Source organism: Alligator mississippiensis, chromosome 2, assembly GCF_030867095.1.
Source record: "Alligator mississippiensis isolate rAllMis1 chromosome 2, rAllMis1, whole genome shotgun sequence".
Taxonomy (NCBI): domain Eukaryota; kingdom Metazoa; phylum Chordata; order Crocodylia; family Alligatoridae; genus Alligator; species Alligator mississippiensis.
In genome coordinates this window covers 196,852,802-196,875,753 of record NC_081825.1, presented here as the reverse complement: position 1 = coordinate 196,875,753, position 22,952 = coordinate 196,852,802, and the positions used below count along the sequence as shown (strand labels likewise).

Genomic DNA, 22,952 nt, shown 5'->3' with positions numbered 1-22,952 from the left:
TTAACTGCTTAACCTGGTGAAGAATCTATAACATTTCTTGTTGTTGTTCCAATAAGTTATTATCCTTGTTGTTAAAAACTTATATCTTTGTTCATTTCAATTTGTCTAGTTTCAGGTTTCAGGCATTGGATCTTGTTATGCTCTGTCAGCTAAGTTAAAAATCTGTGTGGTATTTGTTATAGTCTTCCTGTGCACATGAAGACTGTGACAAAGCCATCTTTTAACCTCTTTTCTTGAAGTCTTTTTTTGTAAGATATATTTTTCAGGCCTTGAACCAATTGTGTAGATCCGTCCTGGACCTTTTCCAATCAGTTTAGCCTTGCATATCATCATAGTCTCATATTCCGTACTTCTCATTTCATTAGTAAAAATAGTAGGAATCTATTAATCATGTCTGTCTTTATTTTAGATTATGTGGTGAGCCACCTTTCATAGCAACTTTAGAGGAAAAGCTCTTTGAATTAATAAAGAAGGGAGAACTACATTTTAACAATCCAATCTGGCAAACAGTTAGTGAAGCTGGTAAGTTGGGAACTATCTGACAAACTCTGAAAACACTGCAATAAATTAAACAGTTATGATATTTTGATTCCTTTACATTATGTAATGTAGCTTCTCAAAAGAAAAATTGATGTTAAGAAATAAATACACAGAATCATAAGTAAACTATTCTCTCCTGAATTAAAGCACTTACGTAGTTGAAAGATGTGATTTATTAAGTTGTTTCTTATAGCTAAACATGTGTTGCAACTGCTTCTGAGAGTAGATCCTGCCCATCGAATCACGGCTCATGAATTACTGGATAACCAGTGGATAACAGTAAGTTTTGACTTTCTTTTTTTTCAGATTATTTTCCATCCTGTTCTGTCACTTATTATTTGAATCTTGATCTTTTAGCCTAGGAAGCTGTCACTTCTGTGAAACCCTGAACAAACAGATGTAAGCTGTTTCTAGAACTTGATCCAAAGCCCATACAGATCTGTGTATTTGTATTGGCTGACATCAGACCTTTAAGGTTTCACAGAGTGCCTTGTACTGTTGTCTTTACCCAGCCAACCTTCCATTGATTTCAAAAGATATTTTGAAATATTAAATACATGATCAAGCCTTAACTGGTTAATTTTTGCAATATTTCTATGAAGTTGATAAAGATTATTATACCTAATTTACAAGTGGGTAAAGTGAGTCACAGAGAACTGGTGACTTCCTCATGACAGAACAGCAATCTCTTCCTTCTACCAACAGCCTGTTTTTTTCCCCTTTCTAGTTAGGCAGATGCCACTGTTCTTTGGACAGATGTTGAGCTGCATAATTAAGCCCTAAAAAATACCCATATTATCTGACTGTTTAAAAATGGGTTCAGCTAATATGGAGCTGTTGACAGGACTTTTGACAGCTAAATGTTTATCCCATTTAATGTAAATAGTGTGTCAGACTCAACCAAGTGGCAGTGCAAGCGGTAGCACAGGGGTTACTACAGCCATTGCTCTCCTCTCCCCACCCCCACGGACATGTGTTCCCAGTGGAGCTGCACACCCCAAAATTCAGCAGTGAGCCCCACTACTGCTTACCCTTCCCATGAACTCCTGGCCCCTCTGGGAGCCCCACAGGCCAGATGACATGGCTCTGTGCGACAAATCTGGCCTACCACCCATATCTTTGACACTCAAAATATAAGTTCATCTCTTTAGAACTGAGGCCTGCAACTATTTTCATTTTTATACTCTGTTTATATACAGTGGTGTTGGAAGGAGAGGGGAGATGGTTAAATGGCTTTCCAATAAGAAATACCAAAGATTTGTCAGGGAGTACAGACAGAGGGAACAGGGACTTTGAGTGATAATTTTATTTTTTATCAGTGTTCCTTAAGATGTCTTTCTATGACTTGTTTTTCAGAAGTACTGAATACTTGTATCTTCCATGTAACTTCATTGCAAGTTGCTTTGAAAATCAGGCCATTAGTTTCTAGTTCATGCTTATGCCTTCATTGTCGTCGTGATTTTACAATGTCCAGAGGGGTAACAGGAAAGTGCATTATCATGTTGAGAATTGTACATGTTATAAACATTAACCTCTTGGTACCAAGTGACACATGAGCTCCTGCATAAGAGTTAATGGCACTACTATCTCCTGTTACGAAATATGCCTCACCTGTACCAAAATAATGTGAAGTCACAAGTCATCTTGTGTAAGTAGTATTAACAGTTCAAAGATAGATGTGGCAAAATTTATATCTAGATATAAACTTTTAACAGTTAGATTGTGCATTTTAGAATTACAGTGCACTTACAGCTAAACACACACACACTTCAAGCCCTGTTTTAGTTAGGAATTACCTTGGAGGTTTATCTGTTGCCAGTTTGAGACAACAAATAGTTTTGGCTGGAGGCAATACAAACAATCACTGATTAATTATTTACACCAAATAGTAATTATACCAATTCTGTTTCTAGTTTTAATTATTCCTGAGCTTTATCCCATTTAATTACTTCTTTCAATCTTCTTAACTTTTACTTCTTCATCAGCTGAAAAAGTAGGCCTAAGTACAAATAGAATATTCGAATCTTACTATGATTATTGAAGGAAAATAATGTTTTGGCAACTGTGTGTTTCATTTAAAGGAGATGTTGGTACAGGATATTCTGTACATTTTTATGTGATCCTCTTTACAGCTTTTTAGGACAAATAGTTGTTTTGAATGTGACCAACAATTATAGTGTGACTACCTACAATTTCTATTAATTGATTAATCTTTATGTGTTCACATACTATTCCATCTTCTCTCTATCTACCATCATATATTTTATGGTCTGCTGTATATTTTTAGCTCAAAAGACGTACTGGCTCTTCTTGCTTCCTTATATCAATTATGAGAATGTCTGAGGTATTTTCTCAGGTCTGATACTGGCAGGGGGTGCTGTTTCCTTGCAGACCAGGGTTTTGCTTTGCTTTCTTCCTCATTAATATTTCTTTTTTGGAACAGTCTGTGAGCACTGTTGGAAGGTGAACCCATCAACAGAATGGTAGCTTTATCATTTTCTGACGCTGCTGTGATATAATTCTCTTTGGTAAAATTTACTAGTACATGAACTTTCTTGATTGGAATGGGGAGGCATAATAATTTCCTGTGTAACAAACTTACACTTGCAGAATATGGAATTTTTCATTTTTTCTGCCTACACATTTCTCAAAATCAACCTTCTCTTAAAAAGGAAAGAAAGCAAGAAAAAGGAAATGCTCCCTGGTATTTGAATGGCACAAAGGATTCTGTAGCTAAGCAGAAAGTGGATAGTGTCTACAACTAAAATAGATACTAAAAATGTCTACAACTAAATCAGATACTAAAAACTCCTAACGGACTTTAAGATCAGGAAAACACAAAACCAAACCAAATTAACTATAGTTCAAATGGTGCTTTAAAAAGATTAAAATCATATCCCTATATATATTAAAAGGATGATAGAGACCAACACTTGTATTAGTATGCAAAAAGGGCTCATAACAAGAAATTAATGTCAAATAGTAGGGAAGATGTAAGGCAAGCATATATTGATAGATTGGATAGTGGAAGCATAGTGCTCAGTGTGGGCTAATTTACTCTGCCCAAGGCATACCTCAAGAAACAGGGCAGCCTAGTTCAGGTAGGATTCTGTCCTGACACAGCTCGACTGCTTCCAAAGTCTGTACTAGCTCTACGCTACACGGCTGTTCACAGTACAGACAAGTCCTGAGGTTTAAAAACAGCTCAGAGATGGTGATCTCTGTGGTTCTACGGATCATGGTTTTGGAAAAAGTGACAAGGGTCAAAACCATTTAGAGTTGGTTTTCACAGCACTCCAGCACTGCACACTAAAGGCAAAATAATATATTTTATTAACACATTTCAACAAAGGAGAAGCAGTTATACAATTCTCTCCATGCAATTTTTCCAGTTATTTCCCCTTCTCTTTTTATAAACTGTGCCTTACTAGTTGATTTAATGCTCTTATTATGAGTTTATTCCATGTTTATTTTATGTTTATATTGTCCTTACTGTGGGTAGGAAAGCTGCTGCCTTTTAAAATAGACACATCTCTTAAATTGACACACAAACTCAGAGTCCTCCTAGCTTATCAAGAGCATTGTCTTTCAATTCATTCTGAATGGGAAAAATCATTAAAATGAGTGTTGTCATATGAAGGATAAACAAAGCAAGATACTCACTCCACCTTTCCTCATTATATAGTTACTCTGTTCTAAAAGACCTTTCTGTGCCTTTTATCTGCCATTGTCAACTTTCCCTGTGGTGTCAGTAGTATTTCTTAGCAAACTCGGAGAGAGGTAGATAGCTGGTCTTGCCTTTAGCATCCTTAGAAATCTTGTTCCACTTACTGTTTCTCCAACCTAATTTGAGGACCCTTTCATTTTACAGTCACAAGGGTTACTTTCTCAGTGATTGACGATTTTGTCTGTGCATGAAGTAAGTTCTGGCATGGCAACATAAGATTCATTGCCTATCTATTATAATATTTTCTGTGGGACTGAAATGCTGACCTGTAACAACTCCCCAGGACTTTAAGTCTTGTAGGGGTGGAAGGAGCACATACATACTAGGCACATTTTTTTTTGTCAGACTCTCTATTTTACAGAGTCCCATTCTGCTACTGCATTTTCACATTGTATTCAGTTCTCTTTCTCTTTTTATGCACAAAGTGTATTCTTCAATGTTTTATTTTGAAAGTTTTTTGTTGTATTATCTTAGATGTACAAAATCAATCACTGGTGTAACAATTTCACAACATGCTTTTCAACTTACCTGGGTTACCCACAGCCTATTCTTTTTTCTTTACTGTTAACCTAGCTTTCATCTTCTGCTGTAGCTTCTAAACTAAATACTCCAGACCTTATTAGTCTGGACACCTCTTCAAAATTCTCACCTATAAACCTTTTAATTCTCCTGGGAAGTCTGTAGTTGCAAAATGCTATTTAAAATTAGTAGCAAAGTGGTGTTCAGCAAGCTGAAATTGTGGATTTTGAGATATGATATTGTGTTATCAGGGGAAAGATACTGAATTCTGTGCTATTCATTGATATCTCTTCATCTTGTGTCTTGAATCTTAGTGAAGCACACTAGGGAAAGCTGGACAGACAAAGATGAAATGGAAGACAGAAGAAAGTGAAACAATGTAAAGACAGTCAATTAGTAATCTGCTACTCTCTTTACCCACAATTGGCACCAGATGCTAGCCAATTAAACTCAACAGGTGTTCAAATGAGCCAACACAGATAATTAACTTAAATGGTTCCACTTTCTTAAAAACTGCCAGACTACAAACTCCCTCTTCTCTTTTATATGCTATACAATTATCTGGAGCTTTTAAAGGCCTAGATCTTTTTAAAGGGCCTAAATTCAGCCTCTGATTTTGTGGGCACAATTCCATACACTTACGTGTAACTACCCAATTTTTCTTGCAAAGGAGGTAGTTAGTTTAGTGTCTGTGCCATCAATTTTGCCCACAGTTAATTGCAAATGTAAATCTGCACCTGCAGAATTGGAAGTTGTTTCTTAAAATCAAGTTTTATGTTGATAGAAGATATGACTGTACCTTGTTCACTTTGAGCATATATCTGGATTGCTATACCCCTCTCTCCCATTTTACACAAAGGAAGTATTTTCTAGCACTCACCCTCACCATAAGAAGACAAAGAAGAAATCTGAAACAGAATCAGCAAAGATCTTAATCAATGTAATATAGTCTAGTGCTTGGATAAGGAGTTCTGAAGTAGTGTGTTAGTAAAATATTCGTGCGTTAGTAAAATTCTTTGAGTTCCTTTGATGAAACATGGTATAAATACAAAGTGTTATTTATTATTATTCTCTCTCTCTTAGAGTGGAATCCTTTTTTTCAAAACAAACTTTCGTGTACCCCTGGTATATTTGTTCTTTCTTCCAAGCTTTCAGACTCATAGTTCATAAAGAGAGTGAAAGCATGAAAGAATGGGATAGGCCTTACCAAATGATATGGATAGATAGATGTAATCAAATAGGATAATTATTTAGGATCACCTGTGAGCAGAAGGCGTCTAGCAAAAGGGAGTGCTACCTTTGTGATATTATTTTCCCTAATCCCATGAAATCCAGCCTGTCCCCATTTCCATTGAGGCTGTGCAGACTGGGACTATTCTCTAAACAGCATCCATATGCACCAACAGTTACAGATCTGGGGCAGTGGGATAATTCTGAGCAGGGCAGTTCCTGTAAGAGCTATGTTCAAGTTGTTGTAAGTGAAGTTAGAAGGCAAGGGAGCACAAAGGCTTGTGCACATTTTGGATATCTGCAGTTTGGAGCCAGACTCCTGGCTGCAGGATTGGGGTTCAAAGAAGTCCCTTTCTTCAGTATCCTGCTAACATTTCTGTAAAATATAATCTGACATTTATTCACTGCATTTATGATGTACAGTCAAATAGGAATACAAAAAAAGCATTTTCAGCAGTAAGGTCTACAGCAAAATGGCAAATTATTTAGTGTACTATATCCAGTAAATGAAAAAAATATTAATAAAATGTTATTCTGTAGGGTAACACACATATTGTCCAGAGGCCATGTAATGTCCTGGAGCTGATGAAAGAATGGAAGAACAACCTGGACATTGGTGAAGTTTGCACTGTGGAAGAGCTGAATAAACCTCCTACCACAGCACACCAGGCTGAAATGAATGAAGAGCAAGAGAGTCCTGTTAGAAGCAATGGCATTTCAGATCCTGGTGCCGAAACTGAAACAGAGAGTGGAAGCAGCAAACCCTCCACTCCAACAAAACAGGTGGGAATGAATATGTGAAGGATCCAGAGTAAGCTGTATACTGTAAAATTACCTCCATGAAAGAAAGAAATTTGCCTTTTAATGAAATCACAGTGACCCAGAGTATCAATTCCCTATGTGGCTCTGGCTCCTGGTCATTCCTTTCAATGTTACATATGCAGGAACACAACAGAAAATGAATAGGACATTAAGAAAGCAATATTTAGAGAATATGGAAAGGAATCTTTTACAGACATGCGATTCCTGCATTAGAAATTCCCCTTGATACTGCCAGTAGCAATCTTGGGATGCAGTGTTGAGGAAATGAATAAAATAGAAAAGAATAGTTCACAAACAACATATGTATAAGCTACAAATGACATATTGAGACCCAAAGTTTAATGCTTATAATAGGCCTTGCTTTGATTTCTTCAGTTGGCTTGTTGCTTACGATATTGGATTTTCATAGTGCACAGCTGAATCCCTCGCTTGGAGAAACAGAAAACGATAATGCACATTCTGGGGGTTTTGCACTAGCTGTGACCTCTCTGTCTCTTAGATTTATTGATCCAAATGCAGAATATTACTGTGCTACAAGCTGAAGGCATCCCTGTTAGAGGACTGGGTGTGCTCTTGGAAAGGCTCCACTTAGCACAGATTAACCTTTGCTATGGAGCTTCAGTACTGCTATTACCTCGCAGCTGAATATTCTTGTCTGAATTGGAAGGTAAGGGCCAGATCCAAACAAACACTTAGGTCCTTAAAATGGAATGTTGGTAGAATTCAGATAACTAATTTTGATTTTTAACTGCCTCATCCCCAGAGCTGTCACCTAATCCTAGAGACATCTTAACTCCTTGTGTGTTATGTCTTTGACATTCAAGTTCCCTAAACACCTAGACCTGCCCCAGTCTCAACAGGGTCGTGCGGCTAAGTGCCTATTTCATGTCTGATCTGGTCAGGAACCCACTTTTTTAAGATGTGGCTGGAGTTGGTGATGGTGGTGCCCACCACCCTAGTGGCTAGAACACTTGTGCAGGAAATGGGGGATACTGATTTAAATCCCTCCTCTACCTGAAGGGCTTCAAACCAACATCTCCCACCTCTCTCTAGACAGTGTCCTGACCACCAAGTTATATGCTTTTCTGGGTGGGAGGCACACTCCAACCCACTGTTGAAGTTGTATCACAATGTAGAAGAGAATTTGAAATCTGCTGGGCCAGAAAGAAAGAATAATAGGGCTCCTGACTCTGCAGTCTAGTGTTATATATGGACCTGAGAGCTCCTTGATCCTGCTACTCATACTATATTTTAGATTAGTCTTGGTTTTATTACACAGATAATCCTGGATATGGGTTTGAATCCCTTCAGACTCAGGAGGGAGCTGAACCTGGGTGTCTTTTTCTCAATGCAAGTGTGCTAAGCAGCAAGCCAGTGGTTCCTAAACTGTGATCCATGGTCCAAGAGCCCAGGAAAATGGGCCAGAGATCTTGTTGGATACTGTGTGCCAGTATGTTGTCCTCAAATAAACATTTGGGGTAAGAGCATATGGTGGTCCACAAGAAATTTCAAAAGCTGATAGTCTTACATTGGTTCAGAAAGTTTGGGAACTGCCTCAGGAAGCTATTGCAAAAAGGGGTGTTGTGTGTGCCAGCAGCAGCACACCACCTGTTCTTTCTCCATGTTTTAAAAGAAATGTGTAGTTGTAGGTTGCCAGGTGCCTATCTTCAGAAGAGGGATCCAGGCTATGAATACCCTGTAAGTGTGGAGGTACCTAAGCCTCAGAGAGCAGAGATCCAGGCATACTTTTGTCCTTAGTGTTTTCTGTTGGTTAGTTCTAGGGTAGTTGCTGGATATTTTGAATCCCATTCTGTAGTGCACAACTCTTTCCATAAAGTGTATAGGGAACTTGAATGTCTAACAAGCTTGAAAGATCAAGTGCCTTGAAAATGACTTGGCATTTAAGTTCTTTATTAAATTGTCAACCTGGCACTTAAGTTATTTATTGGATCTAGCCCATAGTCCTTCCCTTCCCACCACCTGAAAAACTGCTTGGAATAAGCATTTTTGTATGGAAGTGGGGGAAATTTTTTTTCCATCTCTGATTGTAGAGCTACTTTACATTAACATCACTGTTTCCTTCCAAACCAGCTGCATAGGGGTTATACCTGACCCCAGAGCTGAATTCCTCAAATGCTAACTGCCTTTTTCTACCAAGTGGAACTATTCCCAAGGCTTATTCATTTGGGAATGAAAACCACAGTTGAGGAAAGAGTATCATTTTGCACTATTGTAAAGGTGTACTTACCACATTTGGAAGAGCTGAGCTTTGTGGGAACTTTACTGGTTGCAGAAATGAGGGAGGAAGAGGATAATGCACAAAAATCTGCATAAGTGGGTCTGACTGTTGGCACTTAAATATTTAGTCTGTCCATCTGAATCTAAATAGAGCTGTGCCTGTGGATACCCAGAGATTACAAGCATTGTAAGCCCCTCTCGAGTCTTCAGAGTATATTCGGCCTATTACTTCAGCCACTTGATTCTTCCATAGGTCAATAAGAAAAAAAATCACACAAGTGCTCTACCAAATGGGACACTTAAAAAGAAAAGTATGATCCTCAAGCCTTCCAGTGCTGTAAGTATCCTCTGAAAAATAAACATGTTTTCCAATTATCTTTAATCTTGCTTAGTTTCACATTTTCCTTGCTGGCATTTTATTTTAAGATAGGTTTAGGCTAGGGGATCCTAGGCTGGTAGACTGGAAGGCTAAATGGAGCCTCAAAAATTGCCAGGTGCCTTTCCTAATGTTTTCAATTAAGATAAGGGTCTGTGATAGTCATCAAGAAATTTTGAAGGTTGCTAGCAGTCCTTTGTCCAAAAGGTTTGGGAATGAATTCAGGAAAAAAAAGTTTTTTAACCGAAACTGAAGATCCAGCAGCTGCCATTAAGGAAATAGAACTTTGTTTACTTGGATTCTAGATTTAGAAGCCTATTTTAAGGACTTTTACCTTCAATTTTGGGATAAATTAAAAGGGCAGAGCAGGACTTGAGAACCTTTTGGGGCTGAGGTTTTCATAAATCAAAAAAATAACTTCATTGCCATAAAACAAAAAGCTGAGATCCAGATCCTTACTGGGTGTCAATTGGCAATGTTCCATAGAAGTCACTAGCTAATTCACAAAAGCCAAGGATCTGGCTCAGGGGAAATGCTCGTACAATAATTAACTAATGCTTGTCAATAAGTAAAAATACCATGAAGTTTATTTCTCAGGTGGTGGGTTACTGTTATATTAATTTTGTCTTTGTGTAGTATCATTTTCTAAAGTCCTCAGTCCTAATAAGATGAGACACCTTTAAGACAAAGCCTGAAACTTTGTCCAACAAAGAATGTTGGTAGCCTTGGGTGTTGATTGAGTTTTACTCACAAAGCAGACTAAAAAAAAAAATAGCTGTAATAACCACCTCATATTTAAAAGAATAAAGATAAGAGCTTTAGAATGTATTTGAATTATTATGATAATTATACTATAATTATGGTGCTTATTACACTTGTTCTTTAAAATGATATATCTTTATACAGAAACCTGGCTAGTGAAGGCTATAATCAGGTAAGTACAGTTGGCTCTAAGTCTTGAGCAGGTGTTTAAACAAAGAAATTTTTGCCTCACAAAGATGAGGTTTTAAATTTACAGAGCATAAGCTAAGAAGTTGAATCATGGAACATGAACCAAGTTTAAAACTGTATCTTTCATAAAGAGGCTTTTCTTGCACTTCAGAATGACTTTAATGTCTTTAACTACTTTTTATAACTTGTACTGCTGTAGAATAATACTGGCATAGAACCACTTCACAACCCATTTGTATTGCGCTATTGTGTTTAACAGTATGTCAGTTCCTCGTATTTAAAAATACACGGTTTTTTTAAATTTCTTTTTTTTAATTATAGACTCCTGCAGGTAGGTCAGTATCTCCAGTGTCAAATTTAAAGCGGAATCAGGATTGTCAAGAGAAGAAGGGGGAGACGGACAAGTCCTTTGTGTCTACAAGCCAGGGATTGGGAAATAAGAACGTACAAAAAACTACTGCCACACTCAGAACCAAAAAGAAATCATAGGGTATCCATCAGGTCTGAACAACATACTAATGGGGCAACTGTTGCTTGTGCCAAAATGAGGAGACTGCATAAAAATGGACAAGTATATCCAGAACTGTTTGCCTTTTTGCCCTCCTGAACCTTGTAATCAGCAGAGAGCTCTGGCTTTCCTTTAACACTGAAGAAAATTCTAAAGCAGTATGAACTCCTAACCTGTAAGAGGACATCCACTAATAGTATTGTTGTCAGAGTACAGATTATAGAATTGTCTAAAAATATATGTAATTTATTTGTTCTGAGCTAGCAAGCACCATCCAGGTGAGCAGCTCCCTTATAGAAATCCACTTGCTATGTTACTTAGATGCTTTAGTTTTGTCACAAACATTTAGTGGGGGATAATGAGGCCAGAATCTATAATGGGAATTCCTGATAACTATGTGCACTTTGCACTGTAAGAATTTTCTAGGAAATTGCTTTATAAACTTGCTCTAGGCACAAGTACTTATGTCTCCAGAATTTGTTACTGCTATTTTAGGTTGCTGTAGATTGCTTACAAAACTTATTTTAAACTTGACAAATGGAAGATGTATTTTTAAGTATAATGAAATTACTGCATTTCTTGCTGCTAAAATTTTGGTGTGTTAATGAAATATTTTAAATAAAAACAGGTGTTAGAATAATAGCCTTAACATGTTAGTTAATCTTCATTTTCAAAAGGCTGTTAAACCCAGGGGTGTTGTGTTATGTAAAATGTGAATATGATCTGAGGTTCAAAAGGCAGTGCCTGTATCACTAAAGGCAAATCTTATTTGCAGATAACAGCTTTGTTCCATTGTGTGAGCAGAGCATACAAGTTAAACAGTTGTTTTGATACAGATGCACTTTGTATTACATATTATTCAAGTAAGAATGGTAAGAACATTCAGTCTAATGGGAGAACAAATAGTTCAGTCCTTTCACTTGTACTCCCCCCAAAATATAGTTTCTTTTGCACTTTAGAACCTAGATTTCACACACAGTCACCTAATTCTGGTTGGGTCTCAAATAAGCCCTTATAATATGGCCAACCAATTTCAAAGCAGGTATCTGAGTATTTGAAGAAAATCACATTTTTGATAAACCAAATCTATTTATTCATGAGATACTTTATTCTGTTGATATCTTTTGAACCCTATAGATCCTTGCATGGTTAAGTACCTTATATGCAGGATTAATCTTCTGGCTGGTGTTTTCACCTTGGGGTGTAGAATGAGTGCAAGGATGTTCTTTAGCTCAGTGGTTTTCAAAGTTCCTAAAGTCATGCGACTCTTTCATATCCCTTCTGCTGCTGCAAAACTTCTACCCCCATTCCGTGAGCTTATGTGGAGCCAGGCAAGCTGGCTTGGCAGTGGCGGTGCACTTCCTCCCAGCTTGCTCCATTACCCTGGATCTCTTTGTGGAACCACTGATGACCTATTGCGGAACCCCAGGGGTCCATGAAACACTGATTTATACTATCCTGAATTAGATACGAAACATGTAGCCTTATATACTCATCTGACTTGAATTCTCTCCAGATTTCACTTTACCGAGGCAGTTGTCCTTCCATTATTTTCCTGTGTACTCACACTTATCTTATCTAAGCCCTGTCGCATATACTGGCTCTAACGCTCTCTCTGTCTTTATTTGAAGCAGACAAAGCCTTTTACAAAGTCCATCCAGCTTTCTGATTGTTGTGACATCAACACATTAGGTCAGAATGTGGCTTAAAGAACTATCTCTAGTTGGCTATTAACTCACGCAGCTCATTCTTTTCCTTTAGTAAGACAGTTACTTGAAGGGCGTTTCAGGACTCGCTCTTCAAGAGCAGTGGCTGCATCCTTAGCTAACCTCAGGGCAATCCTACCTGAACACAGTAGTTGCATAGCTGCAAAATGAAGTTCTTTCACTGAGTTGATACAGTGTTGAGAGTGCCCATGTTTCTAATACCAACAGAATTTTAGAAGCCCAGCAATGTGCTGAAAGTCACTGCCAACACTGCTATTTTGAACCATGGGAACTTGCTGCTTCACAACAAAGGAGCATATCATTTTTACAGTACCATATATTAAGTAAAATTTATTTATTTGTCACAGATGGCTCTTGAGCTGAAAAATGTCTTAGTTATCCAGCAGTGCAGTTTAGTGGTTTCCAACCTTTTTTGGTTTAGAACCCTTTCTTTTTTTCTTCTTTTGGCTGATTAGTACCCATGGGCAACTGGTGCCTCCTTATACTGGGGGGGGCGGGGGGGTGGGAGAGGCACCAGCAGCCAATCGCTGACCTTGGGGGGAGGGGAGGGTCCCCCAGTGGCCAATTGCCATTGCTGGCTACCCAGAAGTGCCACCGGCGCTTCTCTCAAGGGGTGCACGTGCACCCCCTACACGTCGCCAATGCTGTTAGTACCTGAAACCCCTCCCGCATGCTTTGCCTTGTCTTTGCATGCTGTGGTTTATTCCAATTGCTATTTCTTACTGCTCCTGATTCTACTCTCCGCCCTTTTTCCCTCTTGTAAGTTCAGGTCTGGCCTTTTTTTAAATGTATCAGTCTTATATTCTCTCTCCTTCAGTGCTCTTCCCCATGCTGGTACTAGCCTCTTCTTTTCACCACCCTTTCTCATACTCTTAAATTTTTTCCTCACTCACCATGTGCCAGGCACTGTGCCTCTGGGTGTCTATATATGTGCTCCAGATATAAATGCTCAACAGTCATCTGATCTTTTAAAGATCCAAGCATTTATTTCTCAGGTCCCTATGAAATGTTAAGAAGTACACTCACCCTTTAAGAATGCTTCATACCAAAGAGGATCCTTTCTCTATGCAAAACCGTCAGCATATTAGAACTGAGTAAGTAGTTTGCTGTGCAGAAATCAAGCCTACTGTAAATCTGAAACTCATTAGCAGCTGTTTTAGCCATAATTAAGTGCAGAACAATGGCATATTTTTAACACAAAGTCCAGGCAGAGACTAGTCCATGTATTTTTTTGCTGTCCACTCTGTAATAATTAAAGTGTGCTTGTGCAATTTCTAAAAATTGGTGAGGCGTATGATAGGGTCAAAGCATTGATTGATTCTAGGACACCCAAAGAAACAAGAATTTTTCTTACTAAATACATGTATTTCTACCTATTATATATTTCTTTTATGTATTGGTTTAGTAAAAGGCTTTTTTAACTGCTTTTTGATGTTCTCACACTTCAGGGGTTGGTAACTCTGCCCCTCTGAAAAGTGTGGTTTTAAATTCTGGGCTTGTTTTCAGACATATTGCACTTTTTTGTCTGAGCAGCAGCAAGATATATTTGAAAGTAATGCCCCACAAAGTTCATTTGAGAGAGAGCAGTGACACAAGAAGTCATTTACAATAAATGGATTTCACAACATGAACAGAAAGACAAGAATGTGTTCCTCTTCAGGGCTGAACTGCAAACTCAGTTGTTATGTACGTTACTGGTACAGTGTCATGCACTGGGAGACTAGGCTTATATTTGTTATGAGGAAGAAGTGGCATTATTTCAATCACAGGTAAGTTAAGGTTTAAGAATTACTGTAATGCTTTGATTTGCTTTGTTCCTATCAATATGTCCCTAGTACTTGTGGCTGTGGTGGTAAATATATAATCCAGAGGTGGGAATGCAAGTACTTTTCCCTCTTCTACTAAAGTTCTTCTTATTCTTCACTCTCTAACTGTAGCACTTTATTTAACATTGTTTTTGTTATGTTAAAAATAATAGTATAATTTTCTTCCCCATAAGGTAGGCAGCACTTTATATTGAAGAAAACAAGCTAAACTCTCTGCTCTTGGCAGTCACTGCCGTGCAAATTTTTATTCACCACTGTGAGTATACGTGCATCTGCCTCTACAGTAAACAGATTCTAGCTTCATCTGAGGGGGAGGAAAAAAGATGTATGTTCAGATCATCAAGTGGAATGACAGTTCATACCATTGACTTCAGTGGAGCTGTGACACTTTACACCCACAGAGAATCTGTCACTTGAAGTTTAAAGAGTCTGATCATGGAGGGGATACATACCTGGCTTTTACTGGCTTTGATGGGAGCTGTGTCAGGATGATTGGGCCATAAGAAGAACATTGTTGTGCTTTTTTCATAGAACATTGTGGGAGTTATTTTTATGGTGACCATCTGATTCACAGAAAAACTTTCAGGTCAGTTCTGAAATGAACTGTACTTCTTATGGTAGAAGCCATCTTTACTCACTGTACACGTTAGGAATTCACCTCGGTCTGTATGTGCAATGATTGTTATGGTATTTAAACACCTAGGAAGCCATGCATTGCTATTTTTCATATTACCAGTGACAGTAATGATATTGGCATATGGTGGTAGTAAAAATGCATTTAAGGCCATGGACTCGTTCATTTGCAGCACTACAGGAATAAAACGCTATGGGAGCATCCACTAGCTGGAGTGCTACACAGTTACCTTAAACGCATTCTTTCCAACCAGGGCTCTGTAGATCCTGCCCTCAGGAGAGCCTGTCGATGAGCCCAGTCACTGACAGCCTGCCTTCTCTGTTACTGGGCAGGCTATCACAGGAACTGCTGTGGTGACCAGAGCAGTGGCAGGCTGCGACAGCTTGCTCCTAGGGTGCGTGGCGGGAGCCTGTTTTTGACAGCTTCTGCCCAGTCCCAGCATAGGAGAGGGTGGCAGGGTCTGGTCCAAGTAAACAGCAGGGAAGCAGCAGTTGTTGCTATTTTTAATGCCACTGTAGTTGTGGGGGCACCAGCTGCTCCTGCAGTGGCAGCAACTCTCTCTGCTGCTATTGCTGCAGCCACTGGGGGCAGCAGTACTGCTCCTCACTCTCACAGTGTTGGCAACAGGGTCCCAGCAAGACTCTGTGACAGCTTGCTGTGGCTGGACAGGCTGTAGCTGTGGCTGAACAGAGATCACTCCCTTCCTCCCCTTTGGAAGGCAGAAGGAGAACAGAAGACTATGGGATGCTGGGGTTCAAAAGACCACGTGTAGTTCTACCTGTAAGTGGACAGATGTTACACAGAATGCTACAAAATGCAGTGGTACAGGGATGCTCCTCCTTGAAAGAGGAATGTTTTGGTGGATCTGGCAGTATAAATGGCATGAAACTCTGTGTGCTCCCTTTTTATAGCGCTACAAATATAACGTGCCCCTAGCCTAAGCTAACTTTACTACTGATAGCTTCCTTCTGTGCTGTCTTTCTGACTGTATACCAATTTACAATAATTTCCTGGCAGCTTTAGAACACCAGTTCTCTTGGATCATCTCCCCATGCTCTTTCCATTCAAACTGGACCCCTGAAGTAATAGATAAACATACTTGTCTCTTTCCTTTGGGAGTAGTTTAATTCTTATTGCTATTGCATATAAAATGTCAAATGAATGCTCTGCAGTGGAATAGTGTATTGTTAACATTTTGAATAGGAATTTAACTAGGTGTCTTCCATTGATACATAGCAGTTGCCTGGCAGGATCCCTCTGCTCCTGTATGATTATAGAAGCTGAGATTTTTGAGGTAGGCACTGTCTTTCCATGTGCTTGTATAATCCCTAGCATTATGACTGGGGCCTCTGTAACAGTAAAAGAAGTAAATCTGTTGTATCTCCAGGTGCCTAGCCCCTTTCCTCCTTATCATATGTACTAAAAAGTTTTGGTAACTTCTTGAGTGCTAAGACCTTTTGGTTGTTTAACATCTTTCATTGCCATTCACTCTTCCACATAAAGTACAATTTTTGAGACCACACAACAGAATTAATTTGCCTTTCTACCTTAATCAAAACAAAAATCTATTAAAAGCACTACATATGATGAAAAATTATTTTGAACAAATATTGTTTTCTGGTATCATTTGAATATAGGGAAAAAAGTGAGGTTTAGTTAAAATGTATGGTAGGAGTGAATTGCATCTTTCATGTCAATGCTATGCAATGTAACATTGTGGCATAGTTTACCATCCAAGTGTTTCTATTCTGCATGAAAAGAAGAAAAAGGCTGTGCAAACAGCACTGTATCCATATTCAAAGTTTGTGAGCAAAGTGAAAGATTGCAATAAAAAAACTCACTTTCCTATGTATGTGGTTTGCTAATTATCCATAAAGATATATGGACAGGGTAGTCACAATCTAAATTGCGGTGTTATCTGCCAGTGAATGCATTAGGGTGTTATTGCAGTGTTCTCAGCCTTAAAACAAGGAAACATTTGAGAGAGGTTGTGCATCACTGAGTCCTATGAGAGGTTGAGAGATGAAGGAGAAAAGCAGCAGCACCAGGGTTGCTGTTGTTGAAGGTGACTGAGGAGGAAAAAGGTCTACTCTAAAATTAGGAGAGGTCAGAAGGATCACCTTTGAAAAACACAAAGGGACTATCATCCACACTTAGTTCTATTATTTCTTTTTAGTTAATTTTAGTGCCCAATTGGTAGCTCTGAACCCTGATGTTCTTACTTTGTTTCCAGCAGGGTCCAGCACTGGTAGCTATGGTGCTGGCTTTCCAATGTGACTTTTGTTTTATATCCCTAAACTGACATGTGGAACCTGCCTTGACAATAGTGATGAGGTATTTCAGTTTTTGTGGTCTCTTCTGCTGCTGGCATTTCTGCTTATTTTCCAGCAAACCATAATGTGGATACTTAGGAGCTATACTGAGCCACTAAGCTCATTTCACAAAGACGTTGTTTGAATTCCATTTCTATCCTGGATCTGAATCAGCCAATTGGAGATGAATAGATCCATTTCTTATTCCTGGTTTCCAGAACTCCTGCCTGCCTCATCTTGTTATTGTTATTGTGGCTAACGAGTTAAGATGACCTAACTTATCAATGGGAGATTTTAGTCTGATTCACTGGCAACCTGTGACTGGAAGAATTTCATAAGGAGCAAGGAGTTCTAAGGGGCACTGTAAGGGTCAAGATTTGTTTTCTTCCCGGTGTCCTTGGACAAAGTGCACTGTAGGATGATGAAATTGGCCGACTGATTAGAAAGACTCTTGGTGTAGAGGCACACAATAACATTTAGAAGGACTTGAATAAGCTACCATGCAGCAAGGTAATGCAAAGCACTTGAACAGAATTGACATGAGCAAGAGTAGAAACAGAACAATAAAAAAGGAATTTGCCATCCTGTCAGCAGCATTCATTGTATTATGGAGATGGAGCCATGGGTACCCACAGAAAATTCAGAAGCCTTCCAGAAACTGCAGGCTCTATCTTTTGTCACTTCCCCTTTCACTTAGGGCCTATCCTCAGAAAGGGGTGCTAAGAGCTAGGAGAGTTACCAGCTCTGGGAGTCTTACCATTTAGTTCATTACGAGGCGTTGAGTAGCGGGGCATGAATTCCCATGGTCTGGAGAGAATTGTTAAATGTTATAGTTAGCCTAACTTTGTCCACTTTCAGGGAATCTTTCACTTTGCTCACAAACTTTGCCTAATATTATTCTTAAAGCTGACTGTTCCTAGGGTTTCCTTGCAGAAAGTTGCATCTGGGAATCAGGTGCTGCTGATAGGAGGAATAACTCAGCATCGGCTTGGAAGGTTTCCATACTTGTTAGTCTGGTGTGTCAAAGAAGAAGCCTGTTATGGGCTCTATAACCAATAAGTTGGCAGCATGTGAGCAAGAGGGACAGGGCAATGGTGTTACAGAACCAGGGTGAAGGTAGAGCAGGGGTAGGCAAAATGCAGCCCGCGGGCCGGATGTAGCCCACCAGGCCATTCTATCCAGCCCGCGGGGCCCCTAAAAAATTTAGAAAATTAATATGTATCTGCTCCCGGCTGCCTGCCATGCGGCCCTTGATGGCTTGCAAAAACTCAGTAAGTGGCCCTCTGCGCAAAATAATTGCCCGCCCCTGAGGTAGAGCCAAATAGCTTCTATGTAGATGGCCAGATCACCAAACGTCCCCTGGAATAAAGGCTAGCCCCGTGTTCTGTTCTTGTGGGTGTAAAGGTACAAACATTGGAGGATATGGTTAAAAAACTCAGCAAGGAAAATATGATTCAGATTTCCTCAATCCTATATTAGATTAAAAGGTTTTTGGGAACCTTCCATTTCTAGGGCTATTATCAGCTGGTATAAATTAGAATTGGTTAGATGTGAATGAGGTAGTCGCCATAAGTAAAATGAAAGGTAGGTCAGAGCATTCTTGTCTAGAAGAAAAGATGCAAACATGAAGTAGCAGGACTTTTTCATATCTACAGAATGTAATACTCGTGCTCTCCAGTGCTTTTATCAATTTCATGAATGCATAGCAAAAGCAATTTTTTTGTATGGCAAAAAATATATTTTTTAAATCGCACTGCTGTATATTTTTGAGAAGTTAAGGTTTTGGGGACATAAGGCATCTGTGAATTCATAGTTCTGTCAAGGTACAAGAAGCCTTCTATTTGACCCACCCTAAAGTAGTTTTATAATCCAGAATGTTCTCTGGATCCTAAATACTATACATCTTGATATTCACTAACTGAGAAATTAAAAAAAAATGGGAAATTGCCTTTTTTTGTCAGGCCACATGTGAGCATCTGCCCTGGACTCTGCTCTGTTCAGGCCTCTCTAGAGTTGTGACCATTTCTTATGAATAAATAAGAAAGTGAATCCCCCGTTCCTCCCTCCAAAAAAGCCATATTCCTTTGAGTTCTATCAAAATAAAATCAATATTTGGAAAATGAAAAAAGAGACACAAGCAAGGAAAGATGTCATTTGCATTAAGAAATTGAACGTATAAATGCAACAACCTTATTTCCAAGAGTGGTTAGTAGTATGGGATGTTATAAGTTTTGGGTGCTCAGCTTGAGATATAGTTAGGAAACCTTTTTCATAGTGAGTGAGTGACTAGTACTGTTGGAAAATTGGGGCCTTTAAAGCCATGTCAAATAAGCACCCCAAATCACTTGTTCCTTGAGAAAATGTAGACCTATTCATACATATGTATTCATATATGTTTGATCCTTCTTAACCAGACATGGAGCAGGATACACAAAGTGGAGATATGCAGCTGAACAACGACCTTCTTTATGCTGTGTAAGTTACTCATTTAATAAAAGCCCACTTAATAATAATACCTGATTGGCATATTATAAATGTATAACAAAGTTAATAGGTTACTAGCAGGTTAATGATTTTATTATGACCTTGCACTTAAGTACATATCTGTCCCACTGGGCTTCAAAGCAGCACTCCATTAAATCATTTGAACCTTCTTCTCTCCAAGTGTTAGATATTTACAGGAATAAACAACACTTCAACTATGCCTTCTTTTAATATTATACAAAACATTTATTACAAATTCATATTTCATAAGTCAAGCCATCCAAAAGTCAGGCTGTCTGAAAAAGAGTGGCCTGTGCAATTTTAATTTGGTCCTATTGCACATGCATGTTTTGGTACAGTTTATATTTAAATTATCATAGTGTTTTTCCCATTGGCTCCCTTTCTTCCTTCAGTCCATTGGTTGGATACTGCTCACGAGTGGGTAGTTAAGTAATATTTCCTTTCATCCACCTCATTCGTCTTGTAGCCCCTGCCATTTTTATGCTGTCCATCAAAACCCTAAATGGAATACAGAACTACTAGATTTACACAAATCCAAGACAAGGTTTTTCCACATTTAACAAGGGGGGTGGGGAAGCCCCTCATCTTGGATTGAGTACAAGGCAGCCATCTCTCCCCCTCCCCACCTCTGCCCCGCATCTCTCCTTCTAACAGCCTCTTCCCTTCCTGTCTGCCTATCCCACAGCCTCAGCCCCCTCCGCCACCTCTTCTCCCTGTCCCCCATGTTCCCACCCCCACAGTAGCCTCTGCTCTACCATTGCTAACTCTTGCTTCAGCTCCAGCAGGCTCTGGTCCTGCTTTAGACTGGGGTATGGAGCATGTGCTTGGTATGGCCCCAGCCTGGCCTGGTAGCAATGGTGAAGAAGGAGGGCAGGGGGCCCAAGGCTGAAGTGGGGAGTAGGCTGTGGGGTAAAAGTGTCAGGGAGCAGGCAGCAGGAGGGGCAAATGGTGATAGGGTCAGGCAGAAGGGTATGGGGGGGCAAGGAGCAAGGTTCAAGCTACTTGACTCCCCCACTGCTTGCCCCTCTGCTGCCCTTCCCACTGCCTGTCCCTCTGCCACTGCTTTTCTCACAGCAGTGGTGAGAGAGACAAATTTAAGATGACCATCCAATAATTAGATTCTATATATGGAAAATAATAACAAATTTATAAAATTTCCATGTATAGTCTAACTTTGAGGGGGTCATCTTAAATTCAGGGTAATCTCAGATTCAGGTAAATATGATATTAACTTGTGCATTGGCTTTTTAATGGTACTCTCAACAAAGGTAATATTTTCCCTGCATGACTGTATTTTGTTTTAGAGTGATCCTGTGAAATAGTGTTATCCCTTCGTGTACACGGGGAACTGACTTATAACTGGAAGGCGGAAATAAGTCAGCTATTTTCTCCAAGTATTTAACATGTTAGAGCACAATTCCCATTGACAGCTGCAACTGTGAAGGCCAGCTCACCTGCAAATTAGATCCAGGTGTCCTGGGTTGGGCATTCAGAAAATGAAGATGACATACTTAGTGACAACCTATGGTTAGAGTGATTTGCCCAGAATCGCTCAGGAGCTGCATGGCAGAGAAAGCGATAGAGCCCAGTTCCACAAGATAGCTTAACTACAAAAGTACTGCTTTCCCTCTTCCTGCAATTCTCTGCCCCAGGAATAATGGGCTCCGTTCTGGATTCTGTAGGAGAACATGTTTAAGTGGTTTTATGAACAATGGTCACAAGCTGTAAGATCAGACTTAGGCTAGATATCAGGAAAAACTTCTTCATAGTAAGGGTGGCCAAAATTTGGAATGGGCTTCCAAGGGAGGTGGTGCTCTCCCCTACCTTGGGGGTCTTTAAGAGAAGTCTGGATAGATATCTGGCTGGGCATCATCTGACCCCAGCACCCTTTCCTGCCCAGGCAGGTGGTTGGACTCGATGATCCGTTTAGGTGCCTTCCGGCCCTAGCATCTATGAATCTATGTTTCTTAACCAGCTGTCCCCTGACACTTCTACTTTTCTCCCTCTTCCAGAAGCTCCTGTGCTTATCCTTTCTTCTCTTCTGCCTTTTTGGGTCCTGACATCTGCCCTTATCAATGCCGAAGCAAGGGGGGGTGAGCGGGGCAACTGCCCTGGGCACCAAAGTGAAGGGTTGTCAACAGGCGCTGCCCAGCCAGGGCAGAGCGCAGGACAGAGCCACAAGTGGCTCTTCTGGGAGGTGTGGGGACAGGGGGAGGGCAGCTGTCACCATTGCGTGCACTCCCAGACAAGCATAGGGGAGCATGTCCCCCCCATCCCCCTGGATCTGTGCATGTGGTGTGGCCGGGCTGCTGCTGTGGGCTTGCCCTGGGTGCCAAATTTCTTTGCTATGGTACTGGCCCTTATCCCCAACCTTTGCCTTTTCTTCCTTCTCATTACCATGGGAAGCATTGAAATTATCTCTGCAATTAGTTCTGGTGTGTGGTACTGCAGTGAGGATCAGTTGCAAAGAAAGTCCTCCTCTGTTCTGCAGCCCTGGGCTGGGTTGTGTTTTAGGGCCTTCTATTCCACATAAGCACGGTTGCACAGGAACACAGCATTTCCATTGTGTAAGGGCAGACACTGCTAGTAATAGTTGGTTAAGAAGGCTCTTCTTTGAGTTGTAACATAATGGCAGACCTGCCATCTCCAAGGCCTGCTATAAAGGCTGCAGGTTTTCAGATCCTGTCCCACAAATGTCGGGAAAATCCAGGTGCCCCTGGAGAAGCCCTTCCTCACTGGTTTGCCTCTCTATCCCCTCATCCCTAGGGCAAGGCAGCTAATGAGAACTGCTACCTATCTCCTCCCTGAGGAAATGGTGAAGGTTTCATCTGTATACACTAAATACTGATGAAAGCCTCATTCTTCCTCTCAGAGCCAGCTGGGCAGGGACTCCTTGTTGCTGACTCTTTAGCTCTCTTTCCCCACCTCTGACATTTTCTGCCTGTTTACTTTCTCACCCTTGGACGGCATTGAAGATCACACTCCTCCAAGCTGGAGCTTCCCCCCAGGCCTTGTAGTAGGGCATGGGAAAATTAAC

The 22,952-nt window shown here is 40.0% G+C and overlaps 1 protein-coding gene across 9 annotated transcripts in view; it reads left to right on the top strand.

The window, feature by feature from the left end:
- Positions 1 to 11,553, top strand: part of STK33 (serine/threonine kinase 33) — a 102,027-nt gene extending 90,474 nt beyond the window's left edge. For 8 of the 9 annotated variants that reach the window (XM_014602176.3, XM_019477137.2, XM_014602175.3 and 5 more), the window contains 5 exons: positions 410 to 522; positions 734 to 819; positions 6,557 to 6,799; positions 9,330 to 9,413; positions 10,725 to 11,553. In XM_014602176.3, the coding sequence (XP_014457662.1) occupies positions 410 to 522; positions 734 to 819; positions 6,557 to 6,799; positions 9,330 to 9,413; positions 10,725 to 10,892 (694 nt within the window). In that variant the 3' untranslated portion in view covers positions 10,893 to 11,553. The remainder of the gene's footprint in view (positions 1 to 409; positions 523 to 733; positions 820 to 6,556; positions 6,800 to 9,329; positions 9,414 to 10,724) is intronic. The other variant, XM_059722657.1, reaches the window with a different exon arrangement.
- Positions 11,554 to 22,952: the final 11,399 nt, after the last annotated feature.